This window comes from Nuphar pumila, chromosome 4 (genome assembly GCF_984573655.1).
Source record: "Nuphar pumila chromosome 4, dmNupPumi1.hap1.1, whole genome shotgun sequence".
NCBI classification, from domain to species: domain Eukaryota; kingdom Viridiplantae; phylum Streptophyta; class Magnoliopsida; order Nymphaeales; family Nymphaeaceae; genus Nuphar; species Nuphar pumila.
The window spans coordinates 18774071-18797026 of NC_143252.1; the positions used below are offsets into that span (position 1 = coordinate 18774071).

General features: G+C 36.9%; 1 protein-coding gene across 3 annotated transcripts in view; it reads left to right on the forward strand.

The window, feature by feature from the left end:
• Positions 1–22956, forward strand: part of LOC149839555 (V-type proton ATPase subunit a1-like) — a 148640-nt gene that overhangs the window by 69443 nt on the left and 56241 nt on the right. For all 3 annotated transcript variants that reach the window (XR_016431331.1, XR_016431332.1, XM_090002628.1), the window contains exons 11-12: positions 6244–6397; positions 21081–21241. Coding sequence is in view for 1 of the 3 variants with exons in the window: in XM_090002628.1 (XP_089858754.1) it covers positions 6244–6397; positions 21081–21241 (315 nt within the window). In the remaining 2 variants the exon portion in view is untranslated. The remainder of the gene's footprint in view (positions 1–6243; positions 6398–21080; positions 21242–22956) is intronic.

Below are 22956 nucleotides of genomic sequence, written 5' to 3' on the forward strand. Positions count from 1 at the left end.
ACATTTTTTAATTTAGAAGAGGGCATTCTATTGATTAGATAAGTTGCGGTTAGAACGGCTTCGGCCCAAATCTTCTTTGGAATATTTCTAGAAACAAGTAATGTTTTAGCGGTTTCTATAATGTGCCTATGTTTCTTTTCCGCTAGGCCATTTTGTTGAGGGGTCCTAAGACATGACTTTTGATGGCAAATTCCATTTTGGGTTAAATAGTTTTGAAATTCGTGAGATAAATATTCACCACCGGAATCGGATCTCAAAATAGATATGTTATTTTGAAATTGATTTTGAATTTTTCTATGAAAATCTTTAAAGAAGGTAAATACTTCCGATTTATGACTAAGAAAATAAATCCAAACATACCGAGTAAACTCATCAATAAAAGTAACATAATACGAATAACCCTCTTTAGACATAACCGGAGAAGGCCCCCAAACATCCGAATGCACCAATTCAAAAGGTCTTGATGAAAGAAAAGTTCTAGTTGAAAATGGAATAGACTTCATTTTACAAAAAATGCAATCTTTGCAATTAATTTCTTTTTCCCAAGGTTTTAAAACCTGTGACTCGGAACTCGACTCGTTCTTTATTGACTCGTGATTCGGCGGGTCAACTCGGTGACTCGAACCGGGTTTTGTTAACTTTTGATTTTAAAACAAAGACAATATATAAATTGTCATTTAAACATATAAAGGTTTGTAGAATGACTTAATTACTAGTTTAATTGATTAATAAGTAAAATAACATCAAGTAAAACTGCTCTTAATTCAAATCTCACATTTACTAAAGAAACTACACAAGCAGGAGCAAGTCTTTCAAGACAATATATTAAGAATGACTTAATTACTAGCTTCAAGAACTTTAATAGCCATGCTCGATCATGGTTTACATCCTGAATATATGGTCATAGTTGTGTTGCAGGGCCTCAGAAAATCCTTGCAAAATTTTGGGAACATTGAACTTTATCTTGATATTTGTAAGTGTGTTTCTGATGTAGAGTTGATTGGACCATGCCTTATATATCTGCACATAAATGCATATAAGCTTTGGATAATAAGAATGCTGTGATGTATATATATTATAATGATAAATGTGGGCATTTTATGCTGTTGGTTTTGAACAGGGTGGCTGCCAACTATTGTGTAGGTCTCAGAGATGGTTGCATGAGGGATCAGTTATGTTAGCTGGATTAGTGGATTCACTCTATGTTCATTGAGGGGTTACTGGGTTTGATTCCTTACCTGGAGCTACCAAAAGGAATGAATGATTGACAATTGGACATGTGAAATTTGATTGACTTTTACTAATTTTGTGATTTTATATTAAGTTGGTAAGCCTATTGTTATTATGCTATTTGTTCTTTGAAAAATGAACACTTACATATGAAAAAAATGCCCATAGCCTTTGAAAAATGAAAAAGAAAAAAGTGCCCAAAACTCGCCCGAGTCAACCCGAGTCAGGCCGAGTCAAGGCCGAGTTTTCGCAGAACGAGTTTAGCTTACCGAGTTGACTCGTTGGAGGGCCGAGCTGAGCCGAGTCACCGAGTTGACTCGGCGAGTTTTAAAACCATGCTTTTTCCTTACAAAATTTGTTTCCAAAAGGAAAAAGATACATTTTGGAATAACTTGGATGACCAAGTCTTTTATGCCAAGTTTCCATGTTTTTTTCTTAGACATAAGAACAAAAATAATTTGGAGGGAGATCGAGATGGTCCATATAATAGAGGTCTCCCTTTCTATGGCCTTGCCCAATCCGCATCCTGGACCGGAGATCCTGCACAAAGCAACCATTATATGAGAAAGATATTTCACATCCGTGGTCGACAATTTGAGAGACCGAGAAAGGTTTAAATTTAGTTTGGGAACAACTCTTACTTTTGGAACACAAAAATTTTGAGAATCTTTAAAAGAGCCAATACTTGAATTTTTTAAAAAGGTTCCATCGGCCGTAGAGACACAAGAATCCTTTGAATTGGTGCAAACATCAATAAGTGCATTTTCATGGGGGGTCATATGAAAAGAGGCTCCGGAGTCAAGGATCCAAGAATACGTACCGGGTGATGATGTAGAAGCAATAGCCGCACCCGATGTGGAGGAAGAAACTTTTAGAATTTGTTGGAGAGCCATAGATATTTGCCCAAGAGTCTCCTTGAGGTCATTGTTCTTGCCGTCATCTTCTTTGGTGATATTTTCTTCAAGAGAGGGCACCTTAGGCTTGAAAGTTCCATTAAGCTTTGGGCAAGCGGGTTTGATGTGACCCGACTCATAGCAATGGTAACAAACAATCATTTTTCTTCCTCCATTATAGTTTTCTTGTTTCCCAAAATGAGGAGGTTTATAGGTTCTTACATTGTTATCGGGTTTCGATACGGCAAACACTTCATCAACATGTTTACTCATGCCAAGCCTTGTCTCCTCTTGAGTGATTTCGACAATAGCATCCTCAATAGGAGGAAAAATAGATCTATGGAGAAGTGAGGATCTCACTTGCTCAAATTCGGGACGTAGCCCAAAAAGAAATTGAAACAATCGTTCTTGTTCCATTTGTTTTTGTCTTAAATCAATATCTTCCATAGAAACCCATTTTGGCTCTAAAAGAGCCAATTCATCCCATAGTGGGTTAGGGCACTATAATAGTCTTGAATGCTAGAATCACCTTGTTTGGTGGTTCTAATCTTTTCTTGCAAAAAATATGCTCTTGCAAGATCCTTTTGGGTATACATACCCTTCATAAAGGACCAAGCCTCATTGGCTCTACGAAATTTAGCTATATTAGCACATACCTTAAGCTCAACATTGTTCATAAACCACGCAAGGATTTTCGCGTGATTGCTTTCCCAATCTTCCACTTCTTTTTGATGATTTTCAATGGCCTTGAGGCGAGCATCTTCTTCAAGAGCCTTTTCTTGACCTCCTTCGTTCTTCGTGAGCATAAGCTTAGGTTCCGGAACGGTACCCATGACAAAACCCCAAAGTTTCTTTCCTTTGAGATTATTTTCCATTGCTGATGCCCACATCATATAATTCTTTCCATTGAGCTTGAAGGATAGGTCAATCTTTGCCTCCATGATGTTTCCAAGAAGTGAGAAGAGATACACAAAATATGAGATACACGAACCACACCTTTTCTTCAAGAATCGAGTGGCTTTGATACCATGTAATGAGATATTGCGAAAATATAAAGAGTGCTTATAAGCACTTACAACAATGAATAAAAGAGACAATATCACAAGTCCACTAAGGGACAATACAAGCACAAGCCTTTAAGAAGACAACAATATAAAAAACCTCTTATTGAAAAGAGAGAGAGCTCTCAAGAATGAAAAATATACAAGGGGTTCACCCCTATTTATACAAGAGGGAGAGGAGAGAAAGGAAGGCCAAGGGCCTCAAAAGGAGAGCCCAAAAGGGGGCTCCCATGGAGTCGTTGGGAGCCCCCAACGGTCACATTTGCGACCGTTGGGGGGCTCCAACGACTCTATGGTTGGAGCCCCTTTTGGTCCATAAAAAATATAAAAAAGAAATATAAAAAATAAAAAATAAAATTACATTTTAACAAAACTCGAAAATAATTGTTTTCTAAAACAACTATGTGAAATTACAAAAATACCCCTATTGGGTATTGATGTAATATATATATATATATATTATATATATGAAGTACATTTTAACAGGAACATAGGGTCTTTAACTGGTAAGTTGGTAGAGTTAGTAGATGTTATGTGTAGGAGAAAGATTGATATTTTATGTCTACAAGAGACCAAATGGGTAGGTGAGAAAGCAAAAGTGATAGAACCTTGGGGATATAAGATTTGGTATACAGGAATAAATAGGAATAGGAATGGAGTAAGGATTGTTATGAGTCGTGAGTTTATAGATAATGTAGTTGAAGTCCGTAGGAAGGGTGATAGGATTTTACTTATTAAATTAGTATTAGGTACAAATATTATTAATATTATTAGTGTTTATGCACCTCAAGTAGGTTTAGATGATTCCATTAAGCGTCAATTTTGAGAAGATTTAGATGGAGTAGTACAATGGATATCTTATAGAGAAAGGCTTTTCATCGGCGGTGACCTTAATGGACACGTAGGCATTAGTAGGGATGAATTTGAGAGTATCCATGAAGGCTATGGTATAGGAGAAAGAAACGAAAGTGGAGAAAAGATTTTAGATTTTGGTTTGTCCTATGATATGATATTAGCAAACACTTGGTTTAGGAAGAGGGAGTCTCACCTAGTAACATTTAAAAGTGGGGTTAATACGAGTCAGATAGATTTTTTCCTACTTAGAAAGAGAAATAGGGGTTGTTGCATCGATTGTAAGGTTATACCGGGAGAAAATGTAGCTACACTCTTAATTTTAGATCTTAGAATTAGACAATGCCACAAAAGAGATAGACATAGGATAGATCCTAGAATTAAGTGGTGGGCACTTAAAGGAGCTAAACAAGGAATGTTTGTAGAACAGGTAGTTAAGGAAGTTGATTGGTGTCTCGAGGAGGATTCAGAATCAATGTGGAATAAGATAGCGGGTGGCATGAGAAAGGTGGCTAAGGAGGTATTGGGTGAGTCTAAAGGCGGTGCACCGCTAGGTAGGATACATCGTGGTGGAACGAGGATGTCAAATTAGCTATTAAGGTTAAAAAAGAGTCTTATAGAAATCTAAGAGTCGTGATAATGAGAATTTGGAGAAGTATATGATAGCAAAGAAGGAAACTAAAAAAGTAGTTCGGAACGCGAGGGATAAGGTATATAAGGAGGTTTATGACAAGTTGGATACCAAAGAGGGCGAGAAGGATATTTATAGGCTTGCGAAGATGATATATATATATATATATATATATATATATATATATATATATATATATATATATATAGAGAGAGAGAGAGAGAGAGAGAGAGAGAGAGAGAGAGAGAGAGAGCTTTAAGCCCTTTCCTATTTGCTATAGTGATGGATGAGCTTACGAGATCAATTCAAGAAAATGTTTCGTGGTGTATGTTGTTTGCTGATGATATTGTTTTGATTGATGAGTCTAGAGTTGGGGTTGATGCTAAGTTAGAATTATGGTGACAGCCATTGGAAGCAAGAGGTTTTAAGTTGAGTAAGAGTAAGACAGAATATATGGAATGTCGGTTTAGTAAGCAACGAAGTAGTGATGGGAGTGTAGTGAAACTTGGTGAGCAAGAAAAGCCGGTGGATGATTGTTTCAAATATTTGGGATCTATCATTCAAAAGTATGGAGAAATTGATGGAGATGTAAATCATAGGATAAATGTTGGGTGGATGAAATGAAAAAGTGCAACTGGAGTGTTGTGCGATCGTAGAATGCCATTGCGGTTGAAGGAAAAGTTTTATAGGACGACTATTAAGCCCGCTTTACTATATGGTACGGAATGTTGGGCTGCCAAGAGACATCATATTCAAAAAATGAGTGTAGCTGAGATGCGTATGCTTAGATGGATGTGTGGATATACAATAAAAGATAAGATTCAGAACGAGGAGATACGTAAGAAGGTAGGCGTTGCACCCATTGAAAATAAGATGAGAGAGAATCGTTTACGGTGGTTTGGACATATTCGGCGAAGGCCTAATGATGCTCCAGTTAGAAGGATGGAGAAATAGGAAAATATATTAGTTAAAAGAGGTCGGGGTAGGCCTTGGAAGACATGGATAGAGATGATAGGAAAGGATATGAATGCTTTGAACCTCACCGAGGACATGGCATTGGATAAAAATGATTGGAGGAGAAGGATTCATGTGGAAGACCCAGAATGATTTTCTTTTTTGGTTCATATCGCCGACCCCAATTGTTTTGTGATGAAGGCGTAGTTGTTGTTGTTGTTGTTGTACCTTTCCTGTTTAAGTTGCATAATACTTTTATGATTTTTCTAAACCTTATTGTTATGGTTATTAATCATATCAGAATGCTTGATTTGTACTATACATCATACATGGGCTATTGACCAATACAAGGCATATATAAATGAAAGAAAATTTGCCATCCACTGGACTTCCAACTTGACAGTTGAAAAATCATAATTGTTCCAGGCTTATAAAATGACGGGTTTAAAATTCTTATGTCTGCTTCATGACATTGTTGGGTTGTTGATAATGGAGCATAGTTTGGTTATTTAAAACTTTTAAACAGCTAGTTTTAGCTAGTTCAAGGAATGACTATTTTGTTCTCTGATCAAATTTACTAGTTTTTGAATGACTTGTTCAATATTTTTTTTCCTCTTTGCAGTGTTGCAAGATATCAAGAAGCAAATCCTGCAGTTTATACAATTATAACATTTCCATTTCTTTTTGCTGTCATGTTTGGGGATTGGGGTCATGGAATTTGCTTGTTATTGGGATCTCTGGTGCTGATACTTCGGGAGAATAAGCTTAGCTCTCAGGTATTCGTTGAAATGCTCCTATTCTGTGTTTCTAATAAGACACCATTTAGATCATCCTGCATAGACATTAGATATTCACCATTGTATCAAGTAATCATAATAAATGAGAATTTACACAAGGAAAATTGACTCTTGCTCATCAATATATTAAACCCTTGGTTTAACACTTCTGCTACAAGTTATGATGTGCTTGTATTGTAATGCAGCGGATTTTATCTTTGTAAAGTTTAAGATTGTGTGCTGCTTTTACACCATTTTTCCTTTTAGCATGTATATGGTCTTGACTTTCCCCAATAAATGCTGAAATCTCTCTTTATTTCTGATATATACTTTTTTTTTTAAATTGCCATAGTATGGGACTTTTCGCGGCAACAATTTGTGTGTTTTCTACACATAGTATATATTGTCTGACTTTTGCCAATAAAATCTAAAATGCTCTGTATTTCTGATATATAAGGTTTCTTTATGAAATTACCATATTCTGTGACTGAGAGAGAGGATCATCCTACTCTCTTTTTCTTTAGGTCAACATTAGGACCCTCCTAAAATCATAGTTTTAAGTGTTTTATGCTCAATTTGAACCGGTAGATGTGTTTATCATTGTTTACTTGACAGGGAACATGTAATTGATTAAGCGTCTTTATGCTCAGATGTGTATTTTAAAGAGGTAAAAAATCAATGGTTGATATTTTACTAAAATTTCATGATAATATTCACATTTTTGATGGGTCGTAAAGGGGGCAGGATAATCCTCATTCTCATATATATATATATATATATATATATATATATATATATATATATATATATATATATATATATATATAGAGAGAGAGAGAGAGAGAGAGAGAGAGAGAGAGAGAGAGATACATTTTGAGGTTAAGACTAGAGTTACCGGAAGCTTCTTAGGTAGGTGGGAAGCGTGCTTTTCAGTAACTCGCTTCTGAAGCATGATACTCCTTGCTTCTGAAACTTCATGGGAATCTCGATTCCCCCACGCTTTTTCTATGCTTCCCTCACACATTGTCCATGCTTCCCTACAGGCTTTCTATATGCTTTTCTCACTTTTATTGTCATGTGTTCCATGTGCTTCCTCTTACTCTTCCACTCACTTCCCATGTACTTTATCTAAATTGGTAACCGCCATTGTTAGATGTTAACAAAAATTTAATTCTTTTATTGAAAAATCATGAAATATAAGAATAATCAATTTTATTTCTTTATGTTTTTTCTCATGTTTCTTTTTGTGTTTTCCATGTGCTTTCTCTTATGCTTCCACTCACTTCCCATATACTTTCTCTAAATTGGTAACCATCATTGTTAGATTTTAACAAAAAAATAATTCTTTTATTGATAAATCATGAAATATAAGAATAAACAATTTGATTTTAGTTTTTATTTGCTTCTTATTCAATTCCTATTCAGTTCTCATATTGCTTCCATTTTTATTCTTGTTTCACTTTCAAATTGATACGTCGCTTATAAATTTTGAAGTGCCTCGCTTCTAGCTTCCGTCTCTTGTATCATTTCCTGCTTCGGCTTCCTAGTTTGACAACCTTGGTTAAGACTCAAGATCATCAAAAAAGAAGAGAGGAAAAAGGGGAACACGTGCTAAAGGAAAGGGGCTGAACATGCTGTGGTCATGGCATCAAGATACATGATTGTTAAAAAGAAAAGAAAAAGTAATGAAAACAACACATGCTAAAACAAATGATTAAACATGATACGGTCATGGCATGTTGTTTGACATTACCTTAATACATGGCTCAAGACCTATATCATATGGATACATTATATAGGCTTATGTATCTAGTCCCAGCATGTGTAAAATAACACATGGGAAAGGGGATGTACATGATATGGCCATGGCATCAAGACACATGATCATTAAAAAGGAAATAAAAAGTCATGAAAATAGCATGCTAAAACAAATGGCTGAATATGATATGGTCATGGCATGTTATGTGATGCTACCATAAGACATGGATCAAGACATTATTTTTATTGTTTTCAATAATATTTTTATAATATTTTTTATATATTAAAATATAAAAAATGTATATCTTATCAATTGAAAAAAATCCATGTCATCATGTTCTAGTTTTCGAAAAATGTGTATTTATCTCTTATCCATAGCGAGTCCAAGAATGTGTCTTTGTGACTAACTCAAAATCATGTTTCCTGAGGCCACCCGCATGACATCTCCTTCTCATGTTCATCTTCTTTCATCCTCCTTCCTTTCTCCTTGCTTCATAGAGGCACACGACCACTCGACCACCATAGTGCCAATCCCCTGTACCACGCCGGCGCACACTGTAATATCGCATATTTTTACACTTAGTTAAATTTGAGATTTTTGAAAATTTGGCTAAGTATAGAAGAAAGATTGATAGATTCTTGGTTTTAGGCCGATGCTTTGGAGTCTGGGCTTGGCCTAGGTCTCATTGTCAAGGCCTAAACGAGCCACTCAAAACGTGAGAAAAGGTTTTATTTTTTACCTTTAAATTCAAGTGAAATTCGGGTCATTTTTGTGCGAATTTCGGAAGCGAAATTCGAGTTGTATATCGTTGGATGTGTCTCAAAATTTTGAGCATAACGATATTTTATTTTCCTTGATTTGGGTTACGGTTGGCCCAAAAAACGCATTTTTTCGAAAAATGACCAGTTTGTCGGTTCAGATCCCGATTTGGATTAGACTGGATCTGATGGATTTGATCCAATCCGAATTAATATGGATTTGGACTCTATCCAAGACCCATATTAATCTAGTATTGATCCAGCTTAAGATTCATTTGGATTTTTGGAGATGGATTTGGATCTAGATCTAGATCCAAATCCAAATCCAAATCCATGCCCAACAAATTTTTAGCTTAAATTTATTAAAAAGCTTTAAATTAGAGTTAATTAAGGTTAAGAAGTCTCCCAAGTTGATTTGGCAACTTTTGGATAATTATTAATTATTTAATACTTAATACTTAATACTTAATACTTAATACTTAATTAAATAATTAATTAATTTTATTTAATTTCGAATTTTATTTTATAGTTGTTTAGGACTTCTTAAAAGAGTCCTTTGTACATGCCTAAGAAGGCTAAAGTAAGTTTTAGAAAAGACTTAAAAAAACTGGAAACTTTGAAAAAGTCAATGTGAGAGTTTTGGAAATTTTGGAAAATATAGAGTGAGAATCCTCAAAGAGGAAACTCCCCATCTCCAGCTCATCTAGAAAGGGCTGGAGAAGGGGGGGGGGGGTCACCTCCTTAACCTATTTAAGATAAAAAAAAGAAAGGGAAAGAAAGAAAAGAGAAAAGTGAAAAAGAAAGGAGGAGAGAGAAAGAGAGGAAAAGAGAGGAAGAAGGAGGAAGAAGAGGGAGCCTTCTTCTCCAGCCATCCGAATTTTTTCACCATTATTTTTCTTGTTTTTGTTTCGATTCACGTAAAGGTACGGGTCTCCTCTCTTGAATCAAGTGAGAAACTGAATGTAGATGGGTTTCCATGCATGATTTTGATGGAAATCTACGGGAAAAAGATTAGATCTATATGTTTACTCTAAGATTTATGAAAGAGGATTTATGGATCCTCTTCTATGGATTCGTTCTCGATTTTATTCACCTTGTCAAAAATAAATTTCTGTGTATGCTTTCTTTTTATGCTAAAACAGAATTTATTTCATGATAAAAATAGTTTGTTATGTACATGCATTATGATATTTTCGTTCTTCAATGGATGGTCCATGTATGGACTGATTGATGCATGTAAGATTATGGTGGAATAATTCCTATGCATGCGTTCATCAATAAAAATGGTAAATCTGAATATTTTTGGAGTGGTTAGTACGTTCATGCTTTCATATTTGTTGCTGCATATGCATATTACAAGTATTTGAAGGTTTATGCTCATGTGAATGCAAAAATGCATATAAAAGCATCTGTTAATGAAAACATGTATATGCATGTGTTTTTCTTTTGAAACCGGTATTTGAAGTTTTTGAACCACTTGTGTATAAGAGGATACATGCACGCACATGTTGGAACATAAAAAAGAAACAAAAATTATATATACAACATTATGCTGTTTTTGCATTGGGCGTCATGGTCTGACCGGCAGACCAGTCGAGCCCTGCTCGACCCGGCCAGACCTGGACCGTTGGGGTGCAGCCTCGTCAGGCCTGTTCATGACAGGCCTGACTTGGGTTTGCAGGGCCCAGCCGAGTGGGCTCGGCTGGGCAGCCTGCTGTTTCTTTAAAAAAAAAAAAACACAGTTGTGAAACAATTTTTTTTTTAAATAAAATTTTGGGCCGGCTGGCAGCCAGCCAAGGGAGGCTCGGCTGACTGCCAGGCCCTGGCAGAACATACACAGGCCCAGGCCAGGCCTGTGCACGGTCTGTCAAACCCAGTCGAGTGAACCCGGCTGGGCTGACTTGGCCAACCTTGGCTGGACTGCCACAGGCCTGGCAGCCTCCTGCCAAGCACAGTTGGGTCTGACCAGACCAGACCCAGCCGACCAGGGTCGGATGGGCCTGATCTGAACCCCAGCCGACTGGGTCAGCTGGGTGTTAAGACCCCCTTCCAAAAAAAAAAAGATTTAGTTTGTGGCAGGCGGGTGGCCTATTGCACCCAGCTGAATGGGTTCAGCTAGGTTGGGTTTGAGCCCCATGCCGACGGGGTCGGCTAGGCTCAATCGGCCTACTACAATATATATATATATTTTCTATCACCCTTGTGTGCTTAAATCTGGATTTTTAAGGCTCATAAAGTATGTTAAATTCAAGATTTCTCTAAGTGGTTGTTTAAATCCTTATGCTAATGAATGAAAATTTTCATATGCTGTGACTTGATGTGACATGCTTAAGCAATGTGTTATTTCAAAGTTTGTTTCAAGTGCATGTGCATATGCGAAATTGATGTGTTCGCATGTACGTAAATGCATGAATGTTCAAATGTTCTAATTAAGATGATTCATGAATGAAAGCATATGTGCTGCTTGATTTCATAAATACATGTATATGAATAGTGTGGATATATGCATATGAATGTTGTAGTTCATGCATATTTAGACTGGCCTGTATGAGTATGCGTTGGAAAGCATGTTGACATCTTTATTTTTAAAAGGTTTTCACATGCAAGATTTGAAAGCTCGTAAAAATTGTTGTCTCAAAAAGCAAAAACAAGTATTTGGCGTTTGCATATTCGCAACCGAGTCTTTCCCTCAAACCTGTGTAACGGAAAGGCTTCGACTATGTAACCCTAAGTGGTACGTACGTTTGGTCATTTGTTTTGGTATCTGAAATGACTCAGAGATTCTCCGGTCTAAAGCACGGAATATTAAATTTCTAAATGATGTTGGGGTTTCTTTCTGAGAAACCGATATCCTTCCCATCGTAGTGGTACTATCAGACATGCACGGTATGTTAGTACTACGATGATTGGATGAGAGGTTCATGGTAACCTCGTAGCGTGGAAATGCATGATGATTACAGGAAAATCACATAAATGGTGATGATCGCCTTTACAGGCAAGATGCTCAATTTGGTTTGAAAGACCAGTGCATGTAGAATGGGTCGTCAGTTAAAATATAACTTGACATACCCATTCGTCTCTTTGGTTCCATCAAGCGAGAAGATGAGATGGTACAAAAACTCTAATGGATAAGTTAACAACTATGCTCCTCGAGTAGCAATTGGCTCGGTGTCTCCGGTCATCATATTAAATCTGTTGGTAAGCAAAATAATCTACAGAAAATAAGAAAATATGAGAAGGAAGAAGAGGGGAATTATCTGGGAATCAACAACCTCCACTTTGTTTTTCACAGTGGGTTGTCCCTGTAAAGAAGAAACATATTACAACATTATAAACATGTGAATTATAAAACACGTGAATGGATATGGATCCAATAAGGGATCCATATTCATTCATATTCTAATACCCTCCCTCAAGTTGTGCATGGGTTTGGACCATGTGCAACTTGTCTTTCAAATACCAAAAGCGATGACTTGTGAGACTTTTGTAAACATATCGGCAACTTGATCTTTTGAAGGCACGTAAACCGGTTCAATCTCTTTGTCTGTTATTTTTTGTCTGATGAAGTGTTGATCAATCTCAATATGCTTGGTCCGACTGTGATGGACATGATTTAATGCGATCTATATAGCACTTTTATTATCACACATAAGTGTCGAACTTGAGATGTCCTCTCTTATCTCTGTAAGCAAGTGTCTAATCCAGGTCACTTCTGCTGTGACAACTGCCATAGATCTATACTCTGCTTCTGTGCTAGATCGTGCCATTGCCTTCTATTTTCTGCTACTCCATGAGACCAGATTTTCTTCAATAAAAACACAGTATCCTGAGACATAACTCTCATCTGGATCCCCTGCCCAGTCTGCATCTGTATATGCCAATATGTCATGTTTTGAAGTTTTCAATGAAGATTGTGTATATGAGAGTCTGTCACCCACTGTGCCCTTCAGATAACGAAGAATGCATTTAACAATAGGCATGTGATCAGTCCTCGGTTCATGTATGAACTAGGATACTTGATGAACAAAATATACAATGTCTGGTCTAGTAAGGTAAGATATTGTAACATACCCACCAAACTACGATACTTGGTTGCATCAGGATATAATTCACCATCACAAACACTTAGCTTTTGGTTGATAATACTGGATGTAGATAGAGGTTTGCAATCTGTCATTCCTGCTTTATCCAGAAGATCAAGAGTGTATTTGTGTTGGGTTAATGACATTTTTCTACCCTGTCTGTCCACCTCTAGACCAAGAAAATTCCTCAGTTCCCCAAGATCTTTCATTTTTGAATCGCATACTCAGTAAATCTTTAATTCATTGAATATGGTTTGGGGTATTGCCAGTAATTACTATATCATCAACATATATAAGCAAGAAAACAATAGTAGTATCGTCCTTGAATATAAACAGAGAATGATCCTGTTGAGAACGAAAGAAACCATGGTTCTGAATCTCTGAGGAGAAGCTTTCAAACCATGACCTGGAGGCTCGCTTCAAGCCATATAAGGCTCTGCTTAATTTGCACACATATTCTTTTGGATTTCTCTCTGCATAACCTTGGGGCTATTCCATGTAGACTTCTTCTTTTAAATCTTCATGAAGAAATGCATTTTTAACATCAAGCTGACTAAGGGTCCACCCATGTTCAATGGCCAATCCCAGTATGATGCGGATAGTTTTCATCTTCACCACTGGGCTGAAAGTCTCATCATAATCTTGACCATATTCTTGAGTGAAACCCTTGGCAACAAGGCTTGCCTTGTACCGTTCAATGCTACCATCCAGTTTATATTTAATTTTATAGACTCATTTTGAACCAACAACATTTTTATCTGGTGGGCAACCAACTATCTCCCATGTTTGACACTCATGAAGTGTCTCAATCTCTTCATTCATTGCTTCAATCCATTTGTTGGATTGGATAGCTTGACGAAAAACAAGTGGTTCATCCTGCTTTTCAATCTTGGATAAAAAAATCTGAAAATCCATAGAAAAATTATCATAACTAACCTACTTCTCAATAGGATGGCTTATCCTACTTGATCTTCTTGGTGCCTCTCTGTTATTAGACAATGTTATGGGTTCTCCCGCAGGTACATTTGTTTGCTCTCTGGGTCTTCTGATATAGACATTACCTTTGTATCTCAGGCATTCTGTGTCTAATGCATCATCTGAACCCATCTCACCGGGTATGCTTTGAGGGGCCATAGTAGGTTGTTCTGAAGTATACGAAATGAGTTCTGTTAAGATTAGTTGACCTTTAGAGGTTTTAAGCTTTATTTTTCTTAAAAGAGGGTTATTTGATAATTCAAATTAATCAAATTCATGCGTGATTTTATTGATAACTTTTGCTTAGCAAAATTCGCATTGAATAACAAAAGTCTTAACTAAAGACTATCAGAGTTTCTAATCGCTATCCTCTATTTGTTCGGTTATGGTGGCATAGACATGGCCAGACCCTTCTTTTTGTGGTTGTTGTTGCTGCTGACCTTCAACTGCGGTTCGTCGTTGCCAATCTGCTGCCTTCTTGCGACAATTTCGAGCATAATGCCCCATCTTATCGTAATATAGACAACCTCCAGTGTCTCGAGGGCACGGTTGTCCAGGATGAACATAATTGCACTTTGGACAAATCTGATTTGGCAGTTGTTGCAGCTCAATTCCTATCATAATTTTACTTCTTGAATGGAGACCTCTGCGTTTTGTTGTTCGTACGTTGCCGTTTGTGGTTTCCACCATTCCCATCAGACTTTCTATCCTGTCCACCCGTAACTCGCTCCCAATCGTCATTTAATAGGGTGGCTACTGTAACTGTTGTGAAAAAAGTTGAGGGCATACTGGTCAGGACTCGATAACGGAGTCCTTCCTTCAGCCCTCGAATGAATTTTCTGGCCCGTTCGCTATCATCCCCGAACAAGTTAGGATAGTAGCATTCTAACTGCTGAAATTTGGCGATGTACTCGCCCAAACTCAAGCTGCCCTGACACAGCTCCAGGAATTCCACCTTCTTCTTTTCCCTCACATGAGGAGGAAAGTAGTTCCCTAGGAAAGCCCTCTTGAGGGCCTCCCAAAGAATCACCTCAGCACTCGGGAACACGTCCCGAGCCGTGTCCCACCACTCGCGTGCATCGTCCTTCAGTCGGAAGGACCCGAACATGGTCTTTAATCGTCAGGGACAGACAAAACTTGGAACTGTCTGGGTCAACCTTGCCCATGAAGGCCGAATGATCGAGCTTTAGAAACTTTTCGTAAGTCACGATTGGGGTCATCTCTATAAGGGGAGTCGGGTCCCACCGTGGGTGAACCTGGCTCGGAATCGCCTCTGCCAAAGTACCAAGGGAATTCATAACGAATCCCCGTTGCTCATACCATTCGCCAGACAAATCGCCATTTATGCTCCGTGCCATCCTTTATTCACACCAAAGGATGCGTAAGTTGAGATTTATAATGATTGTGAAAATAAAACAACATTTATATATTTTATGAAGCATTTACCAAAAACCCAAGTATCAGTGGACGTGGGTGGAGGTGTCCTGCTAGCCCAAAAGTCTGACTAGGACAAATGTCTGCCTCTTTACAGGACAAGACCCCTAACCTCGACTGAGCGGCCACGCATTCCACGCAGGCCCCCACCGTGACTACCATTTGGACAAGCAGACAGACAAAGCAAGAGTATTAATTTTTGTTTAAGCATGCAAATCAAACACAAAAGACCTACAATGCGATGAGATGCTCGACAGTCAAGATTCACCTCTTTCTGAACTGCTCTGATACCAAGTTGCAACACCCCAAAATTTCAACTTGTAAAATTTGAAAACATTTAGAGAAAACCTTTCAAATTTCAGGGTTTGGTTTTAAAGACGTCAGTGGAAGCAATTTTCTTTTTTTTTGAAAGGAAAACAAGTTGACAATTCTGGGCACGTTAGCTTATAAATCAACCTTATCCACAAAGAATAGCCAGGATGCCAGTAGAAAGAAGGTGATCTCGAGCTATGTTGCATCGCCATCGACCGTCTCTAAAGTCTTACTTGCCACCTGCTCATGAAATGAGTCAGTTTCATAACAAACTGGTAGGTGCATAAATCGACAATGTAGAATAAATAAAGTAGGACATTCATAAGATAAACAATTTATTTCATTAAAGGTAGTAATCAACACATGTAATTGAAATGTGAGAAAGTAAATCTACTCTAGCATGAGTAATTTATTTCACATGCAAAGTACAACTAATCTGAAGGAAAGATATAACACACGAGATGTAAGTAACGTTATATGCAGTTCACTAGCACGAGTAGCTAATTATTTCAAGTAGAGAGCTACGTAAGCAGTTTGATTGACGAGTGTAATGCCACAACAGGCATAAACAATTCAACTAGTAATGAAAACATGTTAATTTATGTTTCAATATTAACTGGCCTGCGTGTATGCACAAGACACGAATCGTAGAAACAGCTGAGACTATTTCGGGGGTCTATTATGCCATGTATTTTCAATACCCCGAATAGCTAGTTGAGTCCACTCCTAAGGGGACGGTCGGTGACCGAAAGAGAATTCCCCAAAGGCCTCGTGTTCCAAAGGATGCATCCAACTTCTGCAGAAGTGCCTGAAAGCTATCTTTTATAGCCTTTTTTTCCTAACTCCGATGACTGGAGAAACTGAGTCTTTTGCTCGTAATAGCCATTAATGGCTTGTCTATCGGAGTTTTTGTACCTTCCCGTCATCTCTTTCGACTAGAGTTAGCGGTTCAAATGGGTGTGTCAGGTGTTAGTTAACTGAAGACCCATTATGCATGCTCTGGTCTTTTAACCAACTCGAGTATCTTGCCTGTAAAGGCGAATCATCACCATTTATATGATCTCAACATTGTGTTATTTGCACGTTTCGAGGTTGTCACAACCCCATCATCCAATCATCGTATCATTTTAATGTAATCTGACAGGTGTGTCATTCATTTCAACCGAGTGCTCATCGCACGCTTCGAGGTACTCAACGATCTCTCATCCTATTCACCGTAGTACACATACCATACTTGTCAAAAGGTCCGACTACGATAGTAGGTCGAAGGATAACCCCACACAGTCTTTCGTATGACTTAAAAGCAGTAATATACTTGGCATGCTCAATCACTACGAAACAGGAAATCTCAAACAAGTCTTGGGATCGTCGTGGATCCAATCATTCCTTCTGAGTAATCGACTAGGGGTACAATTAGTTGCATCTAGCAACACACAGATGAAACACAAGCTAGAACTAATACTAGTAGATCTAAGCATATGCAACACGACGACAACAAGAAGCAAGTAAAGAAGACTACTGGCAGAAAACTAACTGCAGAACTAATACTATGCATGCAGGACATGGCGACTACAAGAAACATGTAATTTAAGAGAAATAAAGACAAATAAAGAACAAGCCATCATAAGTCATATTCATCTATATGTACGCATGCATGAAAATATCAGTTCTCATCTCAGGATTTAACTACTTTATTTATTTTACATTGTCTATTTGTGCACCTATCAGTTTGTTATGAAACTGACCCATTTCGTAGGTAGGTGGCAAGTAGGACTTTACAGACGGTCGATGTCGATGCAACATGGCTCGAAATTACCCTCTTTCTGCTGGCGCCCTGACTATTCTTTGTGGAAAAGGTTGATTTATAAGCTAACGTGCCCATAATTGTCATCTTGTTTTCCTTTCAAATTTTTTTTTTTTGCTTCCGCTGATGTTTTTAAAACAAAACCCTGAAATTTGAAAGGTTTCCTCTAAATGTTTTCAAGATTTACAAGTTGAAATTTTGGGGCGTTACATATATGTTTACATTAACACTATATTCATGAAGAGTATCTAAAGAAGACCATCATTCTACCTTATGTAGCATCGGAATTTCAGTTGGCCGACTTCTTTACGAAAGCTCTTCCTTCTTCCCTGTTTCATATTTTGCTTGACAAACTTTTGGTGATTACACCTTAAGTTTTAAGGGAGAGTGTTAAAGTATAAATCTATCTATCTATCTATATATATATATATGCTAGCATATATATTTTTTTATGTATAAATAAATCATTTTTTCCTTATGTAATTAGTTGTGTTCATTAGGAGCACTTTATGTTTTTATTATTTTTGTAATTTATTCTTTTTATCAAGGGCATTGTAGTCCTTATAATGCTTGGGAGCACTTCCCAATGACTCTTCTTTGCTTCCTTTTGTGTATAAATAAGGGGTGTAATCCCTCTTGTATGCTAAGCTTGTTATCAAGCATTGTCTTAATAATATCCTATATTTTTTATGTTTGTGTTTGACCCTTAAGTGGCTTATGTGATTGTAATCTTGTGTTGACCCATAAGACTTATTTGTGTCATTTTCTATTGTGTTCTTGTATGCCCATAAGAGACTCTCTTGTATTACTTTGCCCATTTCATTACACAAGTTTATCCAGCCTATCCTCTAAAATTCAGATTTTTTAACCCAGTTGTGAGAACCAGATTTTTTACCTGAATCTATCAAGAGTCAAAACACAGTCCTAGCCCAGTCGAAACCTAAACCCTATCGCCTGTTCCTGAGCTTGTATCTCCTGGATCCCGTGGAGTTTGGCCCTGAAAATTTAACAGGACCTTCTTCCACTTTTTCAGAGCCTTGTCCTAAAATTTGGTATTTTTCTGTGCCATAATTTGAGAGAACTGATTTTTCTCCCAAACAGAATCAGACCCTGTCTTTACCAAGTCAATCCACATTGTCTCCAAGCTTGAACCCAGTCCGAACCCATGGGCCCAGGCACACATCAGTATATATGAAGTATATTACAAGACCATGCATAAATAAAACAAATAAATAGTGCAGTATGACAAATCTGCCATTGCTATCAGTAGTTCTAACACACCTTGCAAATTGTATTTGCATAAGGATCATGGACAATTTATATTTTGTAAATAGATGTTTGTATAAGAGCTCTGTTGAAAATAAGTGCAACTTTATCACTTAGTAAAGGGTAAATGTCACGTTACCTTTTTCTTCACAAATGCTTATCAAGCTAGATATGTTTGATATTTCCAAAATGTATAGAATTGGAAAAGCAACTACATTTCAACTTTCTCAAAGTGAGGATCCGCTCATAGGATGTTTTCTTACCCAAGCAACCTTAGACGTAACATCCGCTCATAGGATGTTTTCTTACCCAAGCAACCTTAGACGTAACAGTTGCTATTGCATGACACCAAGTCTCTATGCTGGGTCTTCCAACAATTCTTTGTTTTCTACTATACCAATATATGATAGTTGACTATGGAAAAGAAAACAATAACAAGCAACAGTCTGTGGGTAGAGGGATTACCTGCCTAGGCAACATTGAGATAAACCTCTATAGTGGTTGGCGTTTTCTAAGTTCAGTTGAAATATTCTTGTTTATAGCCCTTAATATGTCAAAGAAGTATTATCCTAACGGTTTCCATATCACTGTTATCTGGGGGGTTGCATTGAGATGCCTAATTAACAGCATACTATGATGAGGTTTGTGCCAAGCCAGGTATTGTAAGGCTCCAATGACACTTTGTTATTTTCTTGAATGTGATAAATTTTCAATCATTATTCTCATTAACAGTTGAGTAGTCAAGGCAAAAGGGGTTTGAATATGCTTTTATTGATGCTGCAGAAAATCCATGTTTCATTAGTCTATGTTTTCATTTGTCAATGTCTGTATTGAGAAAATATTTGAGGGGATCTAAATCCTTTGCTTAAAACTTGCCGTTAAAAACCTGCTCAATTTGAGCAGTCAAGTCTTCATCATCACCTGTCCTACCAATGTCATCAACATGCAAGAATATAGCAGCCTTCCCATGCGATTGGCATGTTAAAATAAAGAGCAGTTCAGCCACACTTTGAAAACATGACTAAAGATGTCAAATTCGGCTCTTGATCCCTGTTTATCCGACAAGTTGCCTTAACAGAAACAACTTTATTTTGCACAAAAGCTTCAGGAAACTTGGTGGCTGTCCCTTATAAGCCTCCTTAAATTTTTTCTAATAATGTTTTCTGGATGTAAAATTCCCTAAACTAACTGTAAGATGATTCTAACACTTATGTCCTAGAATAGACTTAGACTTCCTTTTTTGTTGTTGAAGAACACATAGTAGATAGTTTCAAGTTCTCTTTTCCTCTTGTACATCACAATCACTGTGTCTTTTCTTCTTCACCTGTGTAACTGCAGTAACTATCCCTGTTACTGATGCTGGATCTCTCTGTGTTTTCCTTCCATGCTATATCTTTTTCCCAATCATCTTTTGTATAAGAAAAGAAAGAAGAATGCGACTGTGATGAAATTTAGGTCTGATTGACCATTCACCCACTGAACACATGCATAAGCTCTGGTTATGAAAAAAATAAGGTTGGGATATGTCAATGGAAAAGTGAGATGAAGGCGATTCATAGGAAAGTGTGAATGAAGAATAAGCTTCAAAGCATTTTGTCATTTACCATGTATTTTCAAATACTTGAGGGTAAAACCTAAATTTTACGCACCAAAGTGGGTTAGATCAGCCCAAGTTAGTGGAAATCCCTTTTAAGGTTTACAGAGATAGGTACAATTTTGCAACCTTGGATAAAAAAAGCATTTTCTAACATTGCCAAAAACTAGTGTTATTTTCAAATAAAAAAATGATTGCGTGACTAGGTATCCATGCTCAGAAAAAAGATTCTTATTATGTATGTAAAGCTCAAGCAGATATTTCGCAACTGTTTGATGTTTCTGATACTTCCAAAAATACAGAAATCATGAACCTGTCTGCACTGCTGGTTTGTGCTTGACTTTTACGTCATATATCACCAGTTTTTTGAAAATTTCCTTTAAATTTTAACTCTCATGTCCACACCAACTTTCCAGAAATAAATTATTTTTTTGTTCTTCTAGAAATGGAAACTTTCACAGTACACAGTTGACTGGTAATCAATATGTAATAAAGGCACTTAACATACTGTAACTGTATCAGATGTGCATATTGCCATAAACAGCATTTCTGTAATCTTTTCATTTGCATTTCAATCTGCATTGTTTCTTTTTTTTTAGTTCACACTCAAAATTTAGATGCCGACTGAACCAACTGCAAATTATTTTTATTTTATCAATTTCACGCTATTTCACTTTTAATATTTGTTTCGTCTTTCAGAAACTTGGTGACTTTATGGAGATGGCATTTGGAGGGCGATATGTGTTGCTTTTGATGGCAGTATTTTCGATCTATTGTGGTTTAATCTACAATGAATTTTTTTCAGTACCATTTCATATATTTGGAGCTTCTGCTTATAAATGTCGCGATGCTACATGCAGGTATATATATATTGTTAATTTTTCTCTTGGTTGATGAACATAAGATGACTTGTTAATGAATTTGTCAACTTTCAACTAGCTATGAGGCATGCATAATGACACTTTCTTGTATGTTTGTTAGAATTTTTCTAGGCACAGTTTTTGGTTTTTTTCCCTAAGGATGTACATTACCTTTTGCTATTACGACTTCCTGTTCTATTTTGGCAGTCATACTCGAAGAGAGCCTCATGATCTACTGGACACAAGTCAGTAATCAAATCTGAACAAAGTATTTGGCAATCTCCATCATTAGCTATACAATTAGAAACGAATATACTGGCAGTAGTCTAGCATGATATAACTTGTGCAATCTATAAACACTCTTGTTAAGGGTTTGGATGAGTATATTATAGTATTATATTTTTTATTGTCATTGAATACTTGTGTAATAGGGAAAATATTTTATACTAATGAAGGTAAGGAACTAATGAACTAGAAATGATAGGTGCAAGTTGTATAGACTCAATCTAACCCAGAGTTGCTAGTCGGGGAAGCGGGAAGTGAGGCACTTCCAAAATTTTAGGAAGAAGGAAGCAAGAGACGACTTAAGAGCGAACCAGGAATCATCTCGGAAGTGAGAAGAGAAGTGAACCGGAAGCGACCTAGGAAGCAATGGAGAAGCGAAAAAAGAGAAAAAAGAAAGAAAAACAAAAATGAAAACACAAAAAAAATAAAAAAGAAGGGAAAACGAGGGGGAAGCGAGCTTCTCCTGAATGGGAAGCGTGCTTCCCAGCACGTTTTGGAAGCGCCATGTTTTGTGCTTCCAAAACGCGCTTCGGGGAAGCGTGCTTCCCCATGTCCTATGGCGCTTTCGGTAACCTTGATCTAACCACATAGTTGTGTTTAGCATGGTTGTTTTGCTAAGCATGAGGCCCCTTCAAAAACCTAATTACTTGTCATAATCGCATGATTCAAAACAAGTTTCCTACTAAACAAAGCATGTGGATCACATCGGTAACATTTGATCTAAAAAAAATGGAAATTTTTGAAGAAAAGAGTTATTTCTACCTACCGTCATGAGTAGCCAATATTTACCGTGTAATATGATGGATTTCTTATCATATTTTTTGCTGCTTCCTTTTTTATGTAAATGGTTTTTGTCTGTCTGAATTCCTTTTCTAGTTTTTAACTTATTTTCTTGTGAAGTGTGCACTTCAATGCCTCAAAGTTATGCCTTCAACCACAATTTTATAATCTCAAAACTTCCATTTATCTTTTTAACAAACAAGAAAGGATGTATTTCACCCCCTATGGCAGTATATAAAGCATAGTCACCTGTATCGTTCAAGGTAATTTCTCGGCGAAGTTTTTCTTGGAGATATTTTCAAAAGGTGATTTTTTCTCGGTAATCCTAGAAGCTATGAATAATAAAAAAGATAAGAAATAATAGGTTTTGTAGTATTTTTCTTGCAAAAATATGAAGAAACAATTAGAAAAGTTTTAAAATATAAAACAAAAAAAAAGATACGGAAACTATATAGAAAGCGATGTTTTTGAAAAACTTAGGAAGATATCACAATAATATTGTGATATTTTAGGTTCTGTCTGGCAATATTTTGAAATCTCGAGAAAATATCGTCTGACCTTGAAAAACTAATAATATCACAATATTTTCAAAATATCGGCGATATCGATGACTATGATATAAAGTATGACTATATAGTCAAGTGAAACAT